At 47.0% G+C, this 24195-nt stretch overlaps 1 protein-coding gene and 1 non-coding gene across 3 annotated transcripts; both read left to right on the top strand.

Annotated features, from left to right (window-relative positions):
• Positions 1-11889: 11889 nt before the first annotated feature.
• Rdm1 (RAD52 motif containing 1) lies at positions 11890-22841 on the top strand. Of its 2 annotated transcripts, none has more exons than XM_063268745.1 (7): positions 11890-12945; positions 13065-13228; positions 14319-14441; positions 14871-15030; positions 17486-17584; positions 18497-18582; positions 22498-22833. In XM_063268745.1, the coding sequence occupies exons 1-7, from the start codon at positions 12714-12716 to the stop codon at positions 22597-22599; spliced, it is 966 nt and encodes a 321-aa protein (XP_063124815.1). In that variant the 5' UTR covers positions 11890-12713; the 3' UTR covers positions 22600-22833. The 2 variants fall into 2 exon arrangements, with proteins under 2 accessions (XP_063124815.1, NP_001099312.1); NM_001105842.1 differs by having other exon boundaries at positions 12678-12809; positions 13049-13228; positions 22498-22841.
• Positions 11910-12100, top strand: LOC120095477 (U2 spliceosomal RNA). Its single transcript, XR_005490940.1, has one exon. It is a non-coding gene; the product is annotated as a U2 spliceosomal RNA (small nuclear RNA).
• Positions 22842-24195: the final 1354 nt, after the last annotated feature.

Here is a 24195-nt window from a genome sequence, read left to right on the forward strand (position 1 = left end):
GGACAATGTAAGAGACTTTCCCGAGAGCTCTTCCCTCTGCTTTGGGTCACATGGGTTCTCCTCAGCCTCCTCCAGCTTTGCCCAACCCCAGCTCTGTCTTCTTCCTGTTCTGTCCAAAGCAGCTGCAAGACTTCCAAGGGATGGTTTCTGCACTGTATAGTCCAGAGCGGATTGCTGAGTGGACAGTTGCTCCTCATCTGACAGAGAAATGTCTCTCCATTGGCCTCATCCTTTGACCCTACAACCTAGAACGTGCCCTTCTTGGGGATGCTACTAGATTAGAGAGAAGACAGCCTGCAAATAGCCAGTCGGTGGATGCCAAAGCCTTGGGGAGCGGCAGCAGGGAGGGTTGCCTGCCGTGTACACATTGAGTCATATGGCATTCATTCAATTCATTCATTCATGCATTCATTCATTCAGCAAATGCTGATCAGAGGCCAGGCACATACCGAGTACTGTCCTAGGTACGAAACCTCACCCTTCGAGGTGGAAAACCATGCATAATTGTGTGCTTATGTAATGCCTGTGTCTGTGTTTCTATCTCTAGCTGCACGCATTCTAGACCCTGACCAGTGTATGGAAAAAGGCAGGTGAGGAGGTGTGAATTGCTCTTTGTACGCAGGTGAGGTCAGGTGAAATATAAGGCTAGAATCTGATTGGGCAATGGAAAACGGGCTGAAAGTTTTATTTTTTATTTTTTTTATTTTTTATTTTTGGTTTTTTTTTTTTTTTTTTTTTTTTTTTTTTTTGGAGCTGGGGACCGAACCCAGGGCCTTGCGCTTCCTAGGCAAGCGCTCTACCACTGAGCTAAATCCCCAACCCGGGCTGAAAGTTTTAGAGAGGGGTCAGAGAGATGGGAAGACAAATGGAGAAGAGACAGAAGATGAAGAAGACAAACCAGACCCACGTGGCCTAAAGAACCACAGGTAGCTATGGATATCATAGAACAATAGAGTAACATAGGGTATGTTTGTCCCATCCAGAGTAGCTTGTATTTATATCAAGCGAGTTTTGAATTCTTTGTGTGGGCATTTTGGGGGTTGAAGATTTACTATTATAAATCTGGCTGATAGGCTGGAGAGATGGCTCAGCGGTTAAGAGCACTGACTGCTCTTCCAGAGGTCCTGAGTTCAAATCCCAGCAACCACATGGTGGCTCACAACCATCTGTAATGGGATCTGATGCCCTCTTCTGGTGTGTCTGAAGAGACAGTGTATTCATATACATAAAATAAAATCTTTAAAAAAAATCTGACTGATAAATTATAAGCCTCTGGAGTTTTCGTTTTATGGGGCTAGGGGTTTAGAGCCAGCAGTGGCCAGTCTCAGCAGGCTAGCCACGGGATGGATGTCTTGGGAGTGTGGAGCAGTTCAGTGTCAAGTCAACCGGGGGAACCTGGGAAGACACCAGCTTGTAGCTCCCAATGGGGGAGGGGCAATGAGACCCTGTTGCCAGCTCGAAGCTGGCATGAACGTGGATTGTTTTTTAATTATACACTACAAGGAGGGACATGAGGTAGAAAAGTCATAGGTGGGCAGAGGATATACTTTATAAAGTGTGTAGTACTTCTATTTTTTTTCTTTTTTTCTTTTTTTTTTGGAGCTGGAGACCGAACCCAGGGCCTTGTGCTTGCTAGGCAAGCGCTCTACCACTGAGCTAAATCCCCAACCCCGTAGTACTTCTATTTTAGAAATGAGAATTGCTGTCTCTAATGTGCCTATAAGAGATGCCTATGTGGGGCAGTGAGATGGATCAGTCAGTAAAGGTGCTTACCACCAAGCCTGGAGACTTGAGTTCAATGAGAGACTCACATAGTGGAGGGAGAAACTTGTAAAAATTGCCATCTGCTTTCCACACACACGACACGTGGCATGCCCTTCAACTACTGCTGGCACTCGGGAGCCTGCACAGTGTGCCAGAGTGCTGCCGGAGGCTCAAGGTGGTGGCCACACCTTCCTGGGGAAGGACGGGGCCTGAGCATCCCACAAGATACTTCAGCCCTAGAACCGGCAGGCAAAAGGCTCATAAGAAGCCAGTGGAAGACAGATTACAGGAGGATGGATGAGTCCATCTGTCTGAGTCCATCTTTCTGATGGGCTCACTGGGTACCTTCAGAAGCCTCAGTTCTAGCTCTGCTGGGGTTCTGATTCCCTCTATTTTCACAAACTGTCCAACTCTACTGCAGCTTTGGGGGCCCTATTCTCCCCTCCTCAGAGGTCTGTCTCTTAACACCCCATTTCCCTCTCCTGGTGAGCCCTAACACCCCCCTTCTCCCTTGCAGCTGCATGCCTATCTTTGTCCTTGTCTCTCACACACACACACACACACACACACACACACACACCACTTCCTTGAACATTAGTTACATTAGTTCTGAATTCAGTGTCATTTCAACATAACCTCCTGGCCTTTCCACAGCCACTGGGAAAATCCATCTGAAGTTCGTCTCTCTGATCTTTTTTTTTTTTTTTTTTTTTAAGATTTATCCATTTATTATATGTAAGTACACTGTAGCTGTCTTCAGATGCACCAGAAGAGGGCGTTGGATCTCTTTACAGATGGTTGTGACCACCATGTGGTTGCTGGGAATTGAACTCAGGACCTCTGGAAGAGCAGTCGGTGCTCTTAACCCCTGAGCCATCTCTCCAGCCCCTCGTCTCTCTGATCTTAACCCTACCCCAGCTAGCCCTTTGCTCAGACCTAGACCTGAGCTCCACACCTACTGGCATTGCCATCTAGTTCCTGCTCTGCCCTCGGTTCCCTGCCTCCTCTCCTACCTCTGCTGCTGCTTTCCATTGTCCTGAATCTGGTTCCTCCCATCTGCCTCCCACCCACAGACTTCCATCCTCACCCCCCTGCCTTGGTGAATCTCCATCTTGAAGCCTTTATCCAGTTTCCTTCTCTCAAAACTCAGGCTGAGCTGCACCTGCTCCATTGAGCGCAGCATGACTTAGCTGGCAGAATGTCAGGACAACTGAGATATCCACATTTGCCATCACGGGTCCCACCAGGCCCCGTTTATTTCTCAGATAGGAATGGTGTAGTTTTAAATAAAAAAGTGAACATAAAAGATCTATCTTCAGATCTGATAATGGGAGACATCTTCCTTGATTTTATTTTTTTCTGCCACTGATGGGGTTGATTAAAACATCCGAAACACGTTCTTTTTTTAAAATGTTAAAATGTTTTTTTCTTTTTAGATATATTTATTTTATGTATATGAGTACAGTGTTGCTCTCTTCAGACACACCAGAAGAGGGCATCAGACCCCATTACAGATGGTCGTGAGCCAACATGTGGTTGCTGAGAATTGAACTCAGGACCTCTGGAAGAGCAGTCAGTGAGTGCTCTTAATCTGCTAAACCATCTCTCAATCCCCATGACTATGGTACCCTGAAAGACACCCTGGTTCCCACTGAGGAAAGGCTTGAAATCCCGGTGACCCTGAAAGGGACGGTAGGCAGGCGTTTTGCCTGACTCCCAGGAGAACAGGCCCTGTCACTAGCCGTGGCCCTTCATAGATTTGTGGCCATCAGTCAAGTAAGGGCAACGTCCCAAGCCCCTTCACATGTAGAGGACATGACCACAGATCACATAGACTCAAGACAGACCTCCATTATAATGAGGCACATAGAGGTCTGAAGGCTTAGCCAACAAGCTTTCCTTCTCAGACACTCGTCCTGGCAAAAGGTATTGAATCTCAGGGCCACCCTGAGAAGCGGGGCACGATTTTATTCATCCACTTTCTGCCCTGACAATAAACGCCTTAAAACCAAACTTTTAAAAGATATATTTATGTTATGTATGTGAGCACACTGTAGCTGTCTTCAGGCACACCAGAAGAGGGCATCAGATCCCATTACAGATGGTTGTGAGCCACCATGTGGTTGCTGGGGATTGAACTCAGGACCTCTGGAAGAGCTGGTTTACAGGTTCAGTTCAGCCCATTATCATCATAGCAGGAAGGATGGCAGTGTGCAGACAGACGTGGTATTGGAGGAGCCAAGAGTTCTACATCCTGAGACTATCCTCTACAGGCTCCTCTGAAGGAGGCTGCTCTCTTCTGTCCTGGGCAGAGCCTGAGCAGCAGGGGTGCTCAAAGCCTGTCAGGGAAGCCATTTGCCTGTTTCTCTGAGCAGAAAGATAAAAAACAAACAAACAAAGAAATCTCTACCTGCCAGGCAGACTCAAGGAGGGGCTGGTATAGGTGTCACCCAAACAATGGAGCTCTGCGAGTCTTGGGGTCAAGTGGTGGTCACCGTGGGGAAAGTGAGTGTTCAGAAAAGGTAAAAGTGCAGCGAGAATTCCTTGGGAGTAACAGACATAGGGAAACACAGATAAGAGAGCTCAGGAAAAGAGAAAGTCAAAAAGAAAAAGAAAAAGGAAAGGAAATGTTTCATAGTCGCATGCTCTTGTTATTTCAAAGGTCAGAATTTTAACATTGATCATTGGAGTTCTGGTAAGCTAATGGAACACTGGCAGTTTCCAATTCAATCACAAGCTTGAGAATTCAACTTCCCTTGGGTTGTTGTCTTAGTCAGGGTCTTACTGCTGTGAACAGACACCATGACCAATGCAAGTCTCATAAAGGACAGCATTTAATTGGGGCTGGCTTACAGGTTCAGAGGTTCAGTCCATTATCATCAAGCCGGGAGCACGGCAGCATCCAGGCAGGCATGGTGCTGGAGGAGCAAGGTCTACATCTTCACCCGAAGGAAGCCAGGAACAGACTGAGCATCCCCAGGAAGCTAGGAGGAGGGTCTCCAAGCCCACCCCCACAGTGACACGCTTCCTCTAACAAGGCCACACCTTCTAACAGTGCCACTCCCTGGGCCAAGAATATGCAAACCATCACGGTTGTCTTCTGAATATTAACTTAAAGATGCTTCTGATCATATTAAAGACATCTCTGTTCAATCTGTGCATCTAACCCTCTGGATTGGAAAGAAAATGTGTTCTGTGTCTTCTAACCCAAACCTATAGATTTAACCAGGTCTCAAAGCCATGAGTCTACTCCTGTTGTCTCATAGACACCTGTTAACTATATTCCTAAAATATGGATTTCAATACAGTGGTAACTACTAATATTCATCCTTATATAAACTAAAGTTCACATAAGCTTCAGGGAATCACGAGTCCTAAGACCCACCAGTCACAGATCAAATGGACTCCAGATAAGTGCACCTGCCTGTTCTTTTTTTTTTTTTTTTTTTTTTTTTCTGGAGCTGGGGACCGAACCCAGGGCCTTGCACATGCTAGGCAAGCGCTCTATCACTGAGCTAAATCCCCAACCCCCACCTGCCTGTTCTTGAAAATGAGGTTTTTCCTCTTGGTCTTGGGGTTTCTTACTGTCCCCAATTGCTAGACAATTTTAATGTCTGTTCCTAGTCTGTATTTTTCTCAGCAGATTTTCACCTGGCTGACAGACTCTATCCACAGATCAACTGTGGAGCTGCTGAACTCTGGACTTGCTGACAGTTGATGTTAACCAGTCCAGCCTATGTGATTGCTTCCTGTCTTTCATCTGGATCAGCTAATCAGATGCTTTGGATAAATGCCCCATTGCCCAGCCTTTGACTAGCTTTTCAGTCTTGCTGGGTCCCTTTGCAATGTCCTAACGTCAGCAAGAAGCAGGTACAGAAGAGAGATAGGACATCCATTGTCCTACTCTACAGGCTGAAGTGCTAGGTCAAAAAAGGAACCACCTCCGGGCAAACTCTGAAAACAACCCCACGTCCTTCGTCAGGTTTTGTAATGGCTTTTCTATCCTTGGCTCATGAATTGATGATTGGGCAAGTGAATGTTTCTATGTCTAGAGATCTGTTTAATGTAACCTGTGACAATTGCACTGTTAGTAATTTTATAGGTCCAGATTCAATGTAACTTGCTATGACTATAATTCGACTAATTGTGTATCTGACATTGTACAAGGAATTCTGTTATGGTAACTCATCCACCTTTGTTTGCTACACTTCCTGTTAATGTTGCAGAACTTTGGTATTCAGATAGAGGCCTGTGCGTTTTGGATAAGATTCAAAAAGTTTTGAGTAGAACTAAGAGACCGATTGGATTGATCATTGCTGAGATTCTGCTATAGTATCTATTGCAGTCACTGCTGCTACTGTCACAGTTGTGTTGTCTCAATCTGTTCACATTGCTCAATATGTTAATGATTTGTCTAAGAGATGCTAAACCCCTGCAAATCAATGTTGCAAAAGCTACCTCCGAATGGTTAGAGCGGTTAAGAGGGAGCTTGCCTTCCTTGTCTTCAGTTACTCATTTGACTTTTTCAATACTTGCCTTGGGCACACTCTTATGGTTATAGGGCTATGCCTGTTACCACTTATGGTTGTGTGCCCCCATTCCTTTTTAAACATCCATACAGATCTCCATCATCTATGCCTCAAAACTGTAACCTAATGGGTTACATTCCCCTAGTGCAGAAGCTGATAATCAAAGATGGGTAAGTGTCTCTCAGAGGGGGATCAACTGGAGACAGGGCATGAATGTTAGAATTCATGTACCCATGACTGGTAATGTCCATGCTTCTTGAGGGGACACCTAAGACAGGCACAGTCTTTCTGCACGAATAGCTGAGACAGCTTTGTCTTGTATAAAATAAAAAAAGGGGAAGATGTCGTGAAATGTTTGCCTCTTTCTCTGAAGCAGAGAGAGAGAGAGAGAGAGACCAGCCAGGCAGAGTCAAGGTAGGCCAGGGTCTCTTGGCAGATTTTCTGACCTGCTGAAGCATGGAATGATAAGAGGAGGTGCACTTGAGGCTCAAGAATAGGAGCTGAAGATTCTTTTATTTTTAATTAATTAATTTATTTTATGTATGTGAGTACACCATTGATGTCTTCAGACACACCAGAATGGGGCATCAGATCCCATTATAGATGGTTGTGAGCCACCATGTGGTTGCTGGAAATTGAACTCAGGACCTCTGGAAGAGCAGTCAGTGCTCTTTTTTTTTTTTTTCTTTCTTTTCTTTTTTTCGGAGCTGGGGACCGAACCCAGGGCCTTGCGCTTGCTAGGCAAGCGCTCTACCACTGAGCTAAATCCCTAACCCCACAGTCAGTGCTCTTAACCGCTGAGCCATCTCTCCAGCCCTCGGAACTGAAGATTCTATTGACCTTGGTGGAAGGAACAGGGAGGCTTTTGGAGGACAGATGCCTTATGTGTATATTTCAGCAATTGTTTCTCTTAGCTTGTGGCATTGCTTTCCACGGTGCTGTGAAGTATTAAGAAGGTTAAGAAAAACAAACTCGAGGCTGACATGGTACTGACCTGCAGCTCTCCCAAATCTAATTCTTCACTTTGCATCTTTTTTCTACCTTTCCTATAATCACCCTCGCTCTCCCCTCAGAGAGTGTTCGACTCCTGCAGGTGGGCTCTGGCAAAAGCCCATACCTACAGTGACACATTTCCTCCAATAAGGTCACACCTATTGTTACAAGGACACATCTCCTAATAGTGTAACTCCTTGTGGGCCAGGCATTCAAACCCACAAGTCTATGGGGGTCAATCCTATTCAAACCACAATATCTAGTCATCCTGCTAGCGATACCAATGAGTGCAGCCATTTTTTTTTTATTTTAGATTTATTTATTATATATAAGTACACTGTAGCTGTCTTCAGATACACCAGAAGAGGGCATCAGATCTCTTTACAGATGGTTGTGAGCCACCATGTGGTTGCTGGGAATTGAACTCATGACCTCTGGAAGAGCAGTCGGGTGCTCTTAACCGCTGAGCCATCTCTCCAGCCCGAGTGCAGCCATTTTGATGACCTTGGCCTTGCTCTCCTCTCCCCTCCTCCACATGAGGACTCCAATGTTACCTAATCAGACACTTACAGGGACATAGAAACCCTACCTCTCAAGACTACCCTGTTCAAAGGAAAGCCTTGTGTAAATGAATTACTCATAATACAAATGTAGACAGTGAATTAAACCATCCAAGCTGGGGGTTGGGGATTTAGCTCAGTGGTAGAGCGCTTGCATAGGAAGCGCAAGGCCCTGGGTTTGGTCCCCAGCTCCGAAAAAAAGAACCAAAAAAAAAAAAAAAAACCATCCAAGCTGTAGGTTTTTTTTTTTTTTTTTTTTTTTTTTTTACCCTGTGCTAGTTCCCAGTAACCACACAGAGAAACAATATTTACTTAAAAGTGCACCTCAGGGCTGGAGAGATGGCTCAGCAGTTAAGAGCACCCGACTCCTCTTCCAGAGGTCATGAGTTCAATTCCCAGCAACCACATGGTGGCTCACAACCATCTGTAAAGAGATCCGATGCCCTCTTCTGGTGTATCTGAAGACAGCTACAGTGTACTTATATATATAATAAATAAATCTTTTAAAAAAAAAAGTGCACCTCAAAGGGGTTGGGGATTTAGCTCAGTGGTAGAGCGCTTGCATAGGAAGCGCAAGGCCCTGGGTTCGGTCCCCAGCTCCGAAAAAAAGAAAAAAAAAAAAAAAAACAAAAATAAAACCAAAACTGCACCTCAACAGCTGAACAGTTAAATGATCTTTTACTTTCCGTGCCCCATTCCATGATACTTGTATATTGTTATTGATCTGGCTCTTCTGACTCCTACTTCACAGCTCCAATTCTCCTTTCCTTTTGGCTGATCTGAATCTCCCTCTCTCCCTCCTTCCTCTGGTTGCAGATGTCCTGCTCTTTATTCTGCACAACCATTGGGTGATCAGGATTTATTGACAAGGCAGAGAATAAATGGTAAAAATTGTTTATACAAACTTGAGACAGGAGGTTCTAAACCTAAGTTTTACAGTGCTGCATCTGGGTTGAAATAAGATACGAGGGCAGAGAAATCAGCATTTGGATAGCACAAGGATAAACTTTACATAGTGCACAAAAACCTTATCCCTACAGCCTTTCTTTCCTCTGTCCTGCTCATAGCACCAGCCACAAGCCTACATCCAAACCCATTCCTGACACGATCTCACCAAGGCTTCCCAAGGCAAAGCCAGATTTGCTGGTGGGTTCCTGGTAGTCTCTGGCTACATGTTGTTAATGAATTGTAAGAAGTTCTCAGCAGGGCACAGTGGCCCATGGATGTAATTCCAGGTCATTTGGAAACTTGGGCAGGAGGATCACAGTTTCAAGGCCTAGGTAACTTAGCAAGGCCCCGTCTTAAATATTAAGAAATGCCTGAAAAAAAAAAAAATCCATGGTAGAGTATCTGCCTAGAATGCACTTGGCTTCAATTCCTACCGACCACTAACAGGAAAAAAGGTGTCCCCACTTCTGTGGACAGTTCTTTTTTTTTTTTTTTCCCGGAGCTGGGGACCGAACCCAGGGCCTTTCGCTTCCTAGGTAAGCGCTCTGCCACTGAGCTAAATCCCCAGCCCCATGTGGACAGTTCTTAGTCCAGCACACTGCCCAAAACTGCTTAGCTGTCATTTGACTGTGGCTGTCTGACACCTATTTCTAGCTTGTGACCCCCAAGCTGATCTAAGAACAGGGCACACACCTCTCTGCAAACTTGTCACTCTCCAGCTCAGTGTGTGGCAACCGTGTCCTTCAGTACATTTGGCCAGGACCTTTAGAGGTAAGTACCCTCTATTCTTCTCTCTCTAGAACCCACAGCCCCCATTTTTGCAAGTTTGAACAGCTCTGCTATCCCAGTACACCTTGACTCTGGTTAACTCTTACCCACTACACTGCTACCCCCTCAGATCCAAGCCTTCCCAGGAGAATGGTATCGATCACCTCCATATACACCTACCACCCCATGGGGGCTGCCTGAGTATTTCAGTGAGGTCTTACTTGGCCAACTAATCTCCCATCCTTCCTTTCGTTTTTCCCATCTCCCTTTCTCCAGGGAGGCTGGTCCATTCAGGCCCTGGATCTAGTTCCTGGCTCACAGTCCCTCTTGGGTGTCGATTCCTTTCTCAGTTGTAAAGATGTCTCTGCACTTAAGAGAGTAGAGTAAGGTTCGTGATTCACCAAAGAATGACACCCTGACTCAAAGAGTACGTAAACGCAAAGAGTGTTTTATTCTGCAGAAGTTCAACGTGCTGGGATCTCCCCATTACCACGATAGAGAGACAACCAAGTGAGCTTGCAAGTCAGATTTAAAGCAGGTTAGGGAATTCCAGGGTAGGTGACCTTTATCTTAGTCCATCTGCAGGGACATTCCATTATGGAGGAGGGGGACTGGGAGCTGGAAACTGTTACTGGGGAGGTCTGGAAACTTGCTGACCCATTGTCCTTACTTCAGGCCAGGTGGCTGGGCAACTTCTGATGGCAGGGCAGTTTCTGACTAGCTGCCTGAAGCCTGGATTTTTTTCTAGTAACTGACTTGCCTGGACTTACCCAGTTCATAGGCCTAGTCTCCTAGACTGACAATTTGAAGCCTGTCATGGAGTCAGCCTGTCTCATCAGTAGTGTGTGACATTCTCTGGGGAGATGTGAACGAAGCTCACTTTCATCCCAGAAAAAGCATTGACGACATACTGAAGAAATGATTCCACTCAGGCCTAGTGTATGTTTATTGGGGTTACTTACAGGGGCAAGGAAGTTACTTATAAGAACATGATACATGGCCAAAAAGCCCAGCTTCATGGTACCTGCGTTCTTGGAGCTCTCTGAAATAACTCACAGGCAGCTGTGCTAACTGGGAGAGTCTCCTCGGCTGAATAGTGGTTACTGCTCACATAAGGTTGGGGGAAGGGCCTTATGACTCCTATAGGTTTCCGAAGTTTTTAGTTCCTAAGCTTTGTAAATTTTATTTACTTCTTGTGCCTCCCCCCCCCCCCCCCGGAGCTGAGGACCGAACCCAGGGCCTTGCGCTTGCTAGGCAAGCGCTCTACCACTGAGCTAAATCCCCAACCCCCTTTTTTTCTTACATTTACTTATGTGTATGAATATTTTTCCCACGTGCATGTAAGTATGTATGGCTCGGGTGTGCCTGTTGGTTCCCGTGGAACTGAGGTTACAGATAGCTGTGAGCCACCATTAGGTGCTGAGAATCAAACCTGGGCCCTCTCCCAATCTACAGAATGAGACGACCCTGCCTCAAAACAGAAACAGTGAGATGCTTTTAGATAATGCATATTATGAAATATATAATATGGTGAGAGAGTTCCTGGCTGGCCCGTGCATGCCAAAGTGTCCCCTTGAGAAATTACATCATGAAACAGATCTGGTATAGGGGAATTTATTTGGGGGAAGGGAGGGGAGTGAGGGCTGAAGAAGGGGTAGAAGCAGATGAATAGGTGCAGAGCCATGAGGGCGGAGAAAGCAGGGGACAGAGAAGGATAGAACGGGGGGGGGGGGGGAGAGGGGAGACGGCTGGGAACACATGGGAACAGAAAGAGAGCTGGAGTGGTGGGGCAGTCTTTTTTTTTTTTTTTTTTTTTTTTTTTTAACCACACCTTAAGAACCTGGATGCAGGATAAGCCATTGCTAGGTCCCTGGGAGGAGCCTAGTGGAATCCACCGTAAGCCAGTAAGTTAAGCAGAAAGTCGAAAGGCCCCTTTCCTCAAGGATCTTTCCAAGAACCTTCTTGTGGTGGATGTGGTCAATTCCTTGTCTGGAAGACCGCGAAGAAGAACCACAGAGAGACACCAATATTCCGCTCAGAGGCCAGGCAGCGCTTTACAGCCTTGAAGAGAAAAAAAAGCAGTCCAAATTCCGTACTCCGGAGCGCTAGGGCGGGGCATGCAAATGACGCTCTACGGAACTCTGGGAGCTGAAAAATAAAAGCGCACCCAAAAGTTCTCGGCCTCATTGGAGCCCTCAGGCTTGCCCTGGTGTACAAATGGTCAGTGGAGAGAGGAGAAGAGGAGGATCAGTGTCGAGCGCGAGTTTGTGGGTGCGCGAACGTTGGTGACCCTGAGTTTAAGGTGTGCGCGCTGGTGAGTGTCGCGGGCGCGTGTGGCCGGCTAGGCATCGCTTCTCGGCCTTTTGGCTAAGATCAAGTGTAGTATCTGTTCTTATCAGTTTAATATCTGATACGTCCTCTATCCGAGGACAATATATTAAATGGATTTTTGGAACTAGGAGTTGGAATAGGAGCTTGCTCCGTCCACTCCACGCATCGACCTGGTATTGCAGTACCTCCAGGAACGGTGCACCCCCTCGGGGGAATAATAAACTGTTGGAAGTTAGAAGCTTGTCTTAATTTACGGTTTTTTGCTAACTCTCCAAACAGGTCAGGTTACTTACAACAAATTGTGTTCCTTTTAGTTTGGAGATTCATGGGATAACTTACAAGTAAGAGGAGTTGAGTGCCCAGTCTTCGTAAGTGATATAGGTAGCTTCTAAGTTTATTCCAAATGTGTGAGCGACAGTTTTGAAGCCATGCCACAGTCACAAGAACGCTCTGAGTGTGTGCAGATTTACGTACTTATTTTCGTGAAGCTTTGTCGCTGTCACGGGATCGCTCTGAGCTTGTGCAGATTTAATTTGTCCGGTAGGAAAATGTAAAAACCGGGGTTGGGGATTTAGTTCAGTGGTAGAGCGCTTGCCTAGGAAGCGCAAGGCCCTGGGTTCGGTCCCCAGCTCCGAAAAAAAGAACAAAAAAAAAAAAAAAAGAAAGAAAGAAAGAAAAAAGAAAAAGAAGAAAAATGTAAAAACCTGCTTTATGGGAAGTCGTGGTGGTTTGGCTCCGCCCTTTACTTGCTTGGTCCTGCCCCCTGTTCCCAGGATTTAAATTTCGCGGTAGTTGCTTGCGCAGGCGCAGTGATTTTACCATGGCGGAGTTAATCTCTTTCGTAGTTCCCACCCAGAGCGACAAAGTTTTGTTGGTGTGGGAGTTGAGCGCTGGTCCCCCAGCCGAGGCCTTAAGTGTGAGGGTCCTCGCGGAGGGAGAGGGGGCAGGGATAACCGGGGCACAGGAGCCGCGGGCCCCTGTGGAGGGAGGGGCACAGAGGACCGGGAGCCTGCGGGGCACCCTTAGCCACCGGCGCTTGTCTGGTCCTAAGAGTAAGCCCTGCGTTGAAGGGAGGAGTGCTCCCAGTGGAGAAGGGCGGTATTTGGGTTTGACGTGGGGCAGGGGGATCAGCGCTCACTCGTGGGCCTCCCACAGCATTCTCTGTTCACAGTGTTCTCCCAGTTTGGCCTTCTGTATTCAGTCCGAGTCTTCCCGAATGCTGCAGTGGCCGGTCCTGGTTTCTACGCCATCGTCAAGTTTTACTCCTCGAGGGACGCACAGAGAGCCCAAAAGGCATGCGACGGAAAGCCCCTTTTTCAGACATCACCAGTGAAGGTGTGTGCAAATGCAGGGTTCAGAATAAAGTTCCAGGTTCTGCAGTGAGTTAAGCTAGAGTTTATGTGACTCCCTGGTTCTGGCCCTAGGCACTTCTAGGTGAAGAAACTCCAACTGGGGTGGTTAGGTGATAAAAGATTCATCATGAGAATAACTGTGGCCAAACCCAAGTGTTCCAATGAAATCCCAAGTCATATTTGACTTTACATTTTGAGAAATATTCATAGGCGTTTTCTATTTTATTTGGATTTAAAATGTGTGCGTTTGACAAACTGCCAGTTTTAACATAAAATGGATGCCTTATTGTCATCATTATAAAACTGAACTTCCTTCAGGCCCCAGAGGTGGAGAAAGCACCTTTTAATACATTGTAGCCTTCATTCCATATTAACATCAAACCCCGGGGCCTCAGGACATCATCTCACTGTTTCTCAATTCCACCACCTGCCCTTTCCATTTCTGATTGACTGCTTTTGGTTCTTTTTTTTTTTTTTTTTTCCGGAGCTGGGGACCGAACCCAGGGCCTTGCGCTTCCTAGGCAAGCGCTCTACCACTGAGCTAAATCCCCAACCCGATTGACTGCTTTTGATATGATATGCCTACTTGCTGCCGACCTCTGCTTATTCTTGGCCTTACTGCCTTTCTCCTCCATCGAACTTTGATTGAATCTGAGAACTCCCTCAGTAGTGACCCCAAGTGTACTATCTCTACTTCCATACAGGATTCAAGACCTTTTTCCTCTTTTCTTTTTAAAGATTTGTTTATTATATAAAATTTGTACACTGTAGCTGTCTTCTGACACACCGGAAGAAGGCATCAGATCTCATTACAGATGGTTGTGAGCCACCATGTGGTTGCTGGGATTTGAACTCAAGACCTCTGGAAGAGCAGCCAGTTCTCTTAACCACTGAGCCATCTATCTCCCCAGCCTGACCTTGAACTTCTGATCTTCCTGCTTCCACCTGACTGCTGGGACAACAGTTCCCACACCCTGCTTACCCTGTCTTGGGATTGAATTTAAATTTTCATGCATGCTACTCAAGTCCTTTACCAATTGTTCTGCTTCTTTTTTTCTCTGTCTGGACTGCAGGTTCGTCTTGGCACCAGACATAAGGCACTGCAACATCAGGCTTTTGCCTTGAATAGCTCACGGTGCCAGGAACTGGCAAATTACTACTTTGGCTTCAATGGATGGTCAAAAAGGATCGTCAAGGTAAACCTTTCACATTTTTGACTAACCACACTCTCCCTTGCACAATATAATCCTAGACTTCAGGGAGGATTGAACAGGGCTGTCAGGAAGACACGTCAGGGGCCAGCTGTGGTGTGGATAAGATGTGTTAGACCTGCTCCAGCCTTGAGAGTTAGGAATACTCATCCCAGTTCACTGGTGGATGGAGTCCGTTGTTTCTCCAGTGTTTGTGTGTTTACTAAGGCATGAGTGCCTGAAGTAGCATTCCTTTACAAATCTGACTTGCTTTCGAAGCTATTGGATGCTCCGGCTCTTAGCAGGTGTTTGGGGTTAGTTTTTTCTTTCTCCATTGAAATTCTCAGGCAGGCTGGGGCTGGCCAGGGCTGGGTAGTGGAGAGCTTGGTTCTCACAGATAAGGTAATCCTAGGACTTGACTCCAACCCCTCCCAGCTGCAGGAGCTCTCTGGATTGGAGGATGCAGCTCTCGCTGTGCCCATGCAGAAGCGGAACCCCCAGTTCTTCTGTGCTGTAGAGGTGGTGCTGCCGGCCTACGGGTGCACGAGTCCTGGAGTTGGCATCTCTGAGGAGCCTCTGCCTCAGCTGGAGGAAGGTCTGTCCTTGGCTCAGGGAGGGCATCAGGAGTGGATATGTCACCTGTCTATCGGTCCTTCTGTCTTTTCTTCCTTCTCTTCACTCGTCAGCTAATAGCCTGGCCTTTCCGTGACTAAGCTACTGAAGTCTTAGGCAGAATTGCTATGTCTTGTAATAGAGCCTTTCACCTTAAGCGTACGCCTGACAAACTCTTTACATTCATAACAGAACTGCTCTCCTGCCCAGAGGCTTAGGGAAGGCCGGAAATCCTGTGTCTCTAGTGTTTGGTCAAGGACTTGATTATCTCAGCAAAACCCTACTCTAGGACGGGAGAAATGGCTCAGTATGTAAGCCCGTACGTACTTTGGTTATGAAGCACCTGAATTCCATCCAGCACCCAGTTCAGGCGGCTGAAACACCTGTCTGCAAATGCAGTTGGCACTGACGCCTCCCATGTGTGCACTGAGGAGCAGACACACAGACTCCTCATTTATCGTTATCTAAACAGTGCCATAAACTTTTGTATAGGCAGACGCTCAATCCTTTGTCTGCTAATGGAATGCCTTGAGCAGGTGGGAGGGCCATTGGGAAAAGGTATTCCAGTTCATGTTGAGGTTATTTTTTCCCTAGACTCCATGGTCCTTAGCAGGGGGAGTCCAAGTCTGAGGCAAGGGTGTCAGTGGCAGGGTGGAGTAGGCTCCGGAGGCTGCTGAATTGATAATGCCATTGTGGGTTCAACACCAGACCCTGTTCCCCGTCCAGCCGTGTTCCATCACTAACCTTGCTCGGTATGATTCTAGCCTCGAGCCACGGCAGGTCGTCCGCAGGGGGCAATAGCTTCTGCCTGTCAATTTGAAATTGGCAGTCAGATGAGACTTGTACCCGTTGTTCCTCCCTCGAATCCCATGGTTACTATAGCAGGAACTTAGACCCTATAAAAATAATGGGTCCGGTTATGCTGGACCTTCAGCAGGGCCTTGCAGCCAGCTCCTGGTGCCCTGCATTCTGTTAGCTTCTCAACTGTCTACGGATGACCCACAAGCGTGCTTCCTTCTAAAACAGAGGTCAGTTGTTATCCCTGTAAATATTTACTTACCTTTTAAAAGATTTATTTATTTCACGTTTGTGAGTACTCTGCAGTTCTCTTCAGACACACCAGAAGAGGGCACCAGATCCCATTACAGATGGTTGTGAGCCACCATGTGGTTGCTGGAATTTGAACTCAGGACCTCAGGAAGAGCAGCCAGTGCTCTTAACCGCTGAGCCATCTCTCCAGCCCCTTTACTTATTTTTTTTTTAACTTTTATTGGTTCTCTATAAATTTCACATCATAAACCCTAATTCCACCCTCCTCATACCTGTCCTCCACCCTTGCAATCTCTCCTCCAACAGAGGGAAAAAACACCTCATAGTGGAAGCTGTAGGGTGTCACAGTGTGTCCCACCGTACACCCTTTAGTCTACTCTTCTTTGCTTGCAAATGCTCATTGCAACGAGTCATTGGTCTGGTTTGAGGCCCCTGGCTTCTGCTATACCATCAGTGCTGAACCTCACTGGGACTCCTCTCGGACACCCTGTTATGCAGTGTCATGGAGATTGTGCAGCTTTGGATCTGTAAAACAGGCCCCTTCAAGTGCTCCAGCAGTTGATAGATGAGGTAGCTATTGAAATGAGCCAATTCAAAGCCTCGGATTTGGGCCTGAGAGGTATCTGAGTTGGTCAGCCCGACAGCTCTTCTGCACCCACATCACTGGTGTGGCCAGCAAGGGGCAGAGTCAGCCAGCTCTGCTCTCCTGCCCTTGGTGCTGGTTCATCCTCACCCGTGCCAGCCACTGGGGTCAGCTCTACTGTGCTGCCAAGCCAAGGTACGGGGGCCCCGCTCTTCTGAGCAAGAGGAGCGGGTGAGGGGCTGGGTCAGCTCTTCCACCATCATGACCCCAGGCCAGCTCTCCCACATGACATGGGTAGCAAGGGGTGAGGGTGGGAGAAAGCATCTCTCCTTTGCCCACACAGACAGGTTGAGGGGCCAGCTCTCCTATGCTCACACCTTCAGAGCCAGCTCCCTCACAAGCCCATCAGAAGGGTCAGCTCTAACATGCTGCCCGGGTGAGGTGTGGGACCTTATAGTTACTAGTTTTTATTTTGTGTGTATGGTATATTTGTGTGTAGGATATGTAAGAGAGTGTGTGTGTGTGTGTGCGCGTGCCAGGCAAGAAGCCAGAAGAGGGTATTGGGTATCTCCCTCTATTACTGTTTATTCACTTCAGGGTCTCTCCCTGAAGCTGAACCTTGCCTCCTTCTGGCCAACTAGAAGATAACAGCCCCACAGTCTCAACCTGACTCTCGGCTGGGGCTGCTGACAGGGATGCTCACGCTGTTGTGCAGGCACTGTATTCCAACGCTTCCACAGCAGACCCTGAGCCCCTCCTCAGCCCCCAGTCAGGTATCTGCAATCTCTCTGTTTGATTGGACCAGGGCAGCCATCGTTTCTTACGAAGAGGAAGACAGCGCAGAAGCTCGCCTTCCAGGCGGCTTTATCAGACGCCTTCCAGAAGCTGACCATCGTGGTTCTAGGTGAGTGTTCCTGAGTGTCCTTTGCGCTTGGGTCTCAGTGAGCAGAAAGTTATTTTAAAATATTAATTGTGGGGCTGGAGAGATGGCTCAGCAGTTAAGAGCACTGACTGCTCTTCCAGAGGTCCTGAGTTCAATTCCCAGCAACCACATGGTGGCTCCCAACCATCTGTAATGAGATCTGATGCCCTCTTCTGGTGTGCACGAAGATAGACATTCATATATATTAAATAAACAAGTAAATATTTTAAAAATATTAATTGTGCCAGCCGGTGGTAGTGCATGACTTTAAGCTTAGCACTGGGGAAGCAGAGGCAGGAGGATCACTGAGATCAGTTCCAGCCAGGTATTCAGAGTGAGTTCCAGGATAGCCAGGGCTACACAAAGACACCCTATCTTAAAGAAAAAGAAAGAGAAGGGGGCGGGGAGGAAAAGAAAGAAAGGAAGGAAGGAAGGAAGGAAGGAAGGAAGACTGTTTTCCTCTTGCTTCTAATCTGGTGCTCATTCCTGGTTTGAATTCACTTTTCCTACCGCTGACACCTTGGTCTTCAGCCATTTGAACATTTTTTGAAATATCCAATTTCTTGTTATCACCTTAATCCTGCCTCTAAGATACCAAAATTGTCTGAACTAAACATATTTGCTGTTTCATACTTTTCTTTGAGGCCGGGCCCTGTAGCTTACTATGTAGACCAGGCCAGCCTCGAACTCACAGAGACGCTCCTGCCTGTGTCTCCTGGGTGCACCACCATGTCTGACCCTGCTCATGTACTCTCTAATAACTGCATTGTGGGCTGTGACGTTTCTCGAACTGTCTCTTCTTTAGGTTTTAGAAATAGCGGTCTTTGGGTGTGACCGTCAGATATAGGAAATCTGAGAATGTGAACAACTCTGAGTTTCTCCTCTTTCTCTCAGAAAGTGGCCGGATCGCGGTGGAGTACAGACCCACAGAAGAGGATCTCGATGCCAGAAGTGAAGAAGAACTGCAGAATTTAATCCAGGTACGTGGTGACCAATGCCTAGGTTTCCGTAACTGAGATAGCCTAGACCAAAGCAGCCAGCAGGATCTGGAAGACTGCACTGTGTAGCATTCTTAAGGAACTTCAGATTTGGGTTGGTGAGATGCCTCAGTGGTTTAAGAGCACTGGCTGCTCTTCCCGAGGTCCTGAGTTCAATTCCCAGCAACCACATGGTGACTCACAACCATCTATCAGGACCTCATGCCCTCCTCTGGCATGTGTGTGTACTTGCAGCAGACCATTCATACATTAAATAACATTAAAAAGAAAAAGAAAAAAAGGAAATACAGACTTGGAAGTGTTTTGAAGTACAGACCATTTGGGGAGCTTTTCCTGAACTCCTGGCCCTGGCCTCTGTCCCCTTGTTTGGAGTTTGGAGAGAGCTGAAGTTCTGAGAGTGTGGATATGACTATGGCCTCGAGATGGGTGGGAGGTTCCTGAAGCCTTACTGAAGGCTGCCTGCACAGAGATCTTTCTAGAACTTCCTCAAAGGATCCTGAGAGTACAAGGAACTGGGCAGTAGTTCTCTGATGTCCTAGGATCAGAGAAGCTATCTCTTTCTGATACAACAGTGTATTATCTAAACCCTGCATTCTCCCTTCTCTCCAGAAGGCAATTTTGCCAAAGACCTTCCTATAAATCAGTTATATGAAAGGTTTTCTTTTTAAAAAAAACAAACATTGGGGTTGGGGATTTAGCTCAGTGGTAGAGCGCTTGCCTAGGAAGCGCAAGGCCCTGGGTTCGGTCCCCAGCTCCGGAAAAAAAAAACAAAAAACAAAAAACAAACATTTATTTATTTTATGTATGTGAGTACACTGTTCCTGTCATCAGACATACTAGAAGTTGGGGATTTAGCTCAGTGGTAGAGCGCTTGCCTAGCAAGCGCAAGGCCCTGGGTTTGGTCCCCAGCTCCGGAAAAAAAAAAAAAAAAAAAGAAAAGAAACAGACATACTAGAAGAGGGCATCAGATCCCCACTACAGATGGTTGTGAGCCACCATGTGGTTGTTGGGAATTGAACTCAGGACCTCTGGAAGAGCAGCCAGTGCTCTTAACCCCTGAGCCATCTCTCCAGCCCATGAAAGGCTTTAATCAGAGAATAAGTTGCCAAAGCCATTTCAAGAAAACAGTCACTATTGAAAAGGTGGGGCCAAGATACGTACTGTGTCATAGGAATGTCACTTGGGGATTTTTTGATTACTTAACACACCCCAGAGGTTTGAATTGGTTTAGTTTGGAAAGATAAGAGTGGTCACCATCTCAAAAAGTAAAGTTCATCCCCAGAAAAGCAGTGTTTTAGTTCAGCCTAAACAGAGGTCCTGGGTAAATGTTTCTGGGCTTCTTGCCTGAAGGAATTCAGCTGAGATACATTGTAAACAGAAGCTTGTTCAGCAGGGTAGCACCACTCCAGAGAGGTTAGAGCAGGCTGCATTACAGTGAGGCTAGTAGGCCTTGGGCTGTGCTGTCCACTTTTCTTTTGTCTAGCACCCCTCTGTGTACGTGCATGCGTGTGTGCATGTGTGTGCATGTGTGTGCATATGTATGTATATGTTGAACATGTGGAGTCATTTTTCCCTGTAGCTTTTTTACTTGTATTCCTCTGTCTGCACCTGCCGGTCTTGTGTGGGAAGCTCCTTTACCCACTGACACTGATGGCCGGCCATATTCTATGGATTTTTGACAGGTTTTGTGAATCTTTGTGAGGTGGGCAGTAGAGCCATGCTAGTAAGGTTTTCTACTAATTATGGCCGATAGCATCTCAATTTCAGGATATTTTTGTTTGTTTGCTTGTTTTTGTTTGTTATGTATTTTTTCTGAGACAGAGTCTCACTATGTAGCTATGACTGTCCTGGAATTCACTATGCAGACCACGTTAGCCTCAAACTCACAGAGATCCCTCTGCCTCTGCTCCTGGTGCTGGGGTAAAAAGTGTGTGCTACTGTGCCCAACCGTGTTGTGTTTTTCGAGGCAGGGTCTTAAGTAGCCTAGGCTGGCCTTGAACTTTGGTTCCCATGCTCTCCCCTTCAGAAGCGGCTTACAGCTATGTACTGCCAAACAGGGTTTAGTGCCTCATGCACACTGGGTGGTAGTTGGGATGAGAATGGCCCCCACAGGCTATATTTACCCGCTTAGTCCCCTAACCCGTATGGAGAAAGAGTGTTACTTGGGCTGGACTTGGAGCTACAAAAGCCTACAGCAGGCCCAGTGTCTCATTCTGCCTGCCTGTGAGTGCATCAGGGGTAGCCCTTGGCTACTTCTCTAGTGCCAAGCCTGCCTTGTGTGCCACCGAGATCCCTGTCATGATGATGAATTAGCTCTCTAAAACTGTAAGCAGGCCATGGTTAAAGGCCTATTTTTCTAAGAGCTATCATGGTGTCTCTTCACAGCAGTAGAACAGTGACTAAGAAACTAGGCACACACACTACCTAGTATTTTCCATACTTTCAAGAAGTCCCGTGTCTGGAGAGATGGCTCAGCGGTTAAGAGCACCCGACTGCTCTTCCAGAGGTCCTGAGTTCAAATCCCAGCAACCACATGTTGGCTCACAACCATCTGTAAAGAGATCCAATGCCCTCTTCTGGTGTGTCTGAAGACAGCTACAGTGTACTTATATATAATAATAAATGAATAAATCTAAAAAAAAAAAAAAAGAAGTCCTGCTTTTGCCCTGTGTGGTGGAACTGAATACCTTCAGTTTCAATACTCGGGAGGCAGAGGCAGGAGGATCTCTGTGAGTTTGAGGCCAGTCTAGTCTACAGAACGAGTCCCAAACCAGCCAGGACTACATAGTGAGACTCTGTCTCTGAAACAAGTCCAGCTTGGGGCTGGAGAGATGGCTCAGTGGTTAAGAGCATTGGCTGCTTTTCCAGAGGACTCGGGTTCAATTCCCAGCACCCAACTGGCTGCTCACTCCCATTTGTAACTCCAGTTCCAGGGCTGCCTACGCCCTCACACAGACATACATACAGGCAAACACCAGTGGACATAAGGTAAGTTATATGTAATTAAAAACAGATACAAGTCCAGCTCTCTGAATATGAGAGGAAGCAAGTCAGCTGTAGATTCACGAGGGGACTATTCGATTAAGTCCCATTTTCTTTTTTCTTTAAAGATTTATTTATTTATTATATATAAGTACACTGTATCTGTCTTCAGATACACCAGAAGAAGGCATCGGATCTCTTTACAGATGGTTGCAAGCCACCATGTGGTTGCTGGGAATTGAACTCATGACCTCTGGAAGAGCAGTCGGGTGCTCTTAACCACTGAGCCATCTCTCCAGCCCCATTTTCTTTTTTCTTTTTGGTTCTTTTTTTTTTTTTTTTTTTGGGTTTTTTTTTTTTTTCTCGGAGCTGGGGACCGAACCCAGGGCCTTGCGCTTCCTAGGCAAGCGCTCTACCACTGAGCTAAATCCCCAACCCCCATTTTCAAATCACCACCATGTGTCCAGTCATGTCAGGACACTAGGATGTGTGCACAGGAGTGGAGATGTTCTAGGAAGCCAGAGGCATCTGATCCATTGAAGCTAGAGTTACAGGTGGGTCCTGGGAACTGAACTCAGATCCTCTGGAAGGACAGACAGTACCTGCTCCTGACTGCTGAGCCATCCGTACAGCCCCAAGATGAAGGAAGGCTTTTTTTTTTCCTGCAAATCACAATACAGATTATAAAATCGGTTCTGAAGGAGGTCAGCTAGTTAGCTTCTCCGTGCCAGTGTGTGAGCAGAATCTCTTGTGAGGCGGTCGCTGTGCTTGTGAGTGAAGGTGGGGTGCAGGTGTTTCCCCAGTTCACAGCTGCGACTGAGGAAACTCCATACCTGATGGCGAGGGGCTAGCGGGACAGCGACACTGGAGCAACCACAGCCTGTGTTGCCATCCTGAATGGCCTTAACCTTGCAGGTGGGCTGCTTTCCCTCCAGTCAGTCCAGCCAAAGGGAAGAAGAATGTCTCTCGGACTTCAGCCTGGAGGAGGAAGACCTGAAGCTGTGTGGACTGCACTAGCCGCTCTGACTGTGCCGGGACCTGCCATTTGACTCTGACAGACGTTATCCATTTCCAGTCAGTGGGTTGCTGGCATCCCTGAAGACCCAAGTGTGAGGCCTGGATCTTGCTAGGCTGTGTAGGAGGACGCCTTGGGAGAGGTCTAATGGAGGCTTGAGCCCTGTCACTTCGGGGGGAAAAAGTTCCCCATACAGAAAGGAGCTCTGTCCCACATAATAAAGGCTGCCTAACAAAGGTGTCTTATAGTGTGTGGTCTGGGTCCCTGACTTCAGGGAGCTTCAGGAAGGTTTACAGTCTACTAGTGGGACTGTGTCTTGAAGGTCCAGCCTAATCCACTTTGTCCTGTGAGCCCCAAGGAGAAGGTGGATTTCCCTAAGGAGAAATAGCACCTGGCTGTGTTTTATGTTATTCAGTATGTGTGTGCGCACGCGCACATATACATACATACACACACATGTACACGTGTCAATCAGAGTTGGTTTTTGACTTTGACTGCCCCACTCTTTTGAGTATCTAGGGTCCACTCCTCTCTCCTAGGTGTTCGCCCCGTCTAAAGAGTTCATGACAGTTTGCTTTTAATCCTGGATACCAGTTCCTCTGGGGAGCTGCACCCTGAATCGGGTCAGTTGGCTGTTCCACCTCAGAATGTGTCCCATAACTGACTCAGCTCCTGAGGGTCCCAAAGGTGGTTCCAGTGCTGGAGGGCCATCAAAATATGGCGCTGCCCTCCTCTTCTCCACTCCAAGGATCCAACTGTTGGTCTAGATCGACTAAGATAACCAGCCATGTAAAACACTTGCCCCCCCTCTAGGTAGCTAACCAGAGTTCAGGAGAAGCTAAGGTTGTTGTGTCGTCTGGTATCCGAAGGATCTAGCTTAGCACTGATAACTGCTGAGGTCGAACTCTAAACCAGTGGACTCAAGGTGAGTATCAACAGTGCTGCTTGTGGCCTGGAGAGCTGGCTTAGTGGTTAAGAGCACTCGTTCTTTCAGAGGACCCGTGTTCGATTCTCAGCACCCACATGGAGGCTCCCCACTTCCATGCATGGTGGCAAACAGACATACATGCAGGCAAAGCACTTACATCCATAAAATAAAATAAATCTTAAAAAAAACCCAAACAACAAAAATCAGCACTGCTGTTCAAAAATGTGTTTTATGTGTGAGGATGTCCATGGAGCCGGAAGTCGGCATCAGGGGCCTGAGCCGGATTTACAAACAGTTGTGAGCCAGCTGACCTAAGGGGACCCCAACTCTGGTTGTCTAACATGGCAGCAAGTGCTTCTAACTGCTGAGCTTGCTTTCCAGACCCAACCCCCCCCCCGTCCCCCCAGCTCTCTTCCCCGCAAACACACGTTTTTTCCTTTTTTTTTTTTTCTTTTTTCTTTCTTTTTTTTTTTTTTTTTCCGGAGCTGGGGATCGAACCCCAGGGCCTTGCACTTGCTAGGCAAGTGCTCTACCGCTGAGCTAAATCCCCAACCCAAACACACATGTTTTAGGAAACCATTCTCTTGTAGCCTTCTTCCCGACAAGCTCTGTTGTTTATGCAAGGTCATAGGTCCTAAGGACAACTGCTGTTTCTGATTCCTTAAACAAA

Source organism: Rattus norvegicus, chromosome 10, assembly GCF_036323735.1.
Source record: "Rattus norvegicus strain BN/NHsdMcwi chromosome 10, GRCr8, whole genome shotgun sequence".
Taxonomy (NCBI): Eukaryota; Metazoa; Chordata; class Mammalia; order Rodentia; family Muridae; genus Rattus; species Rattus norvegicus.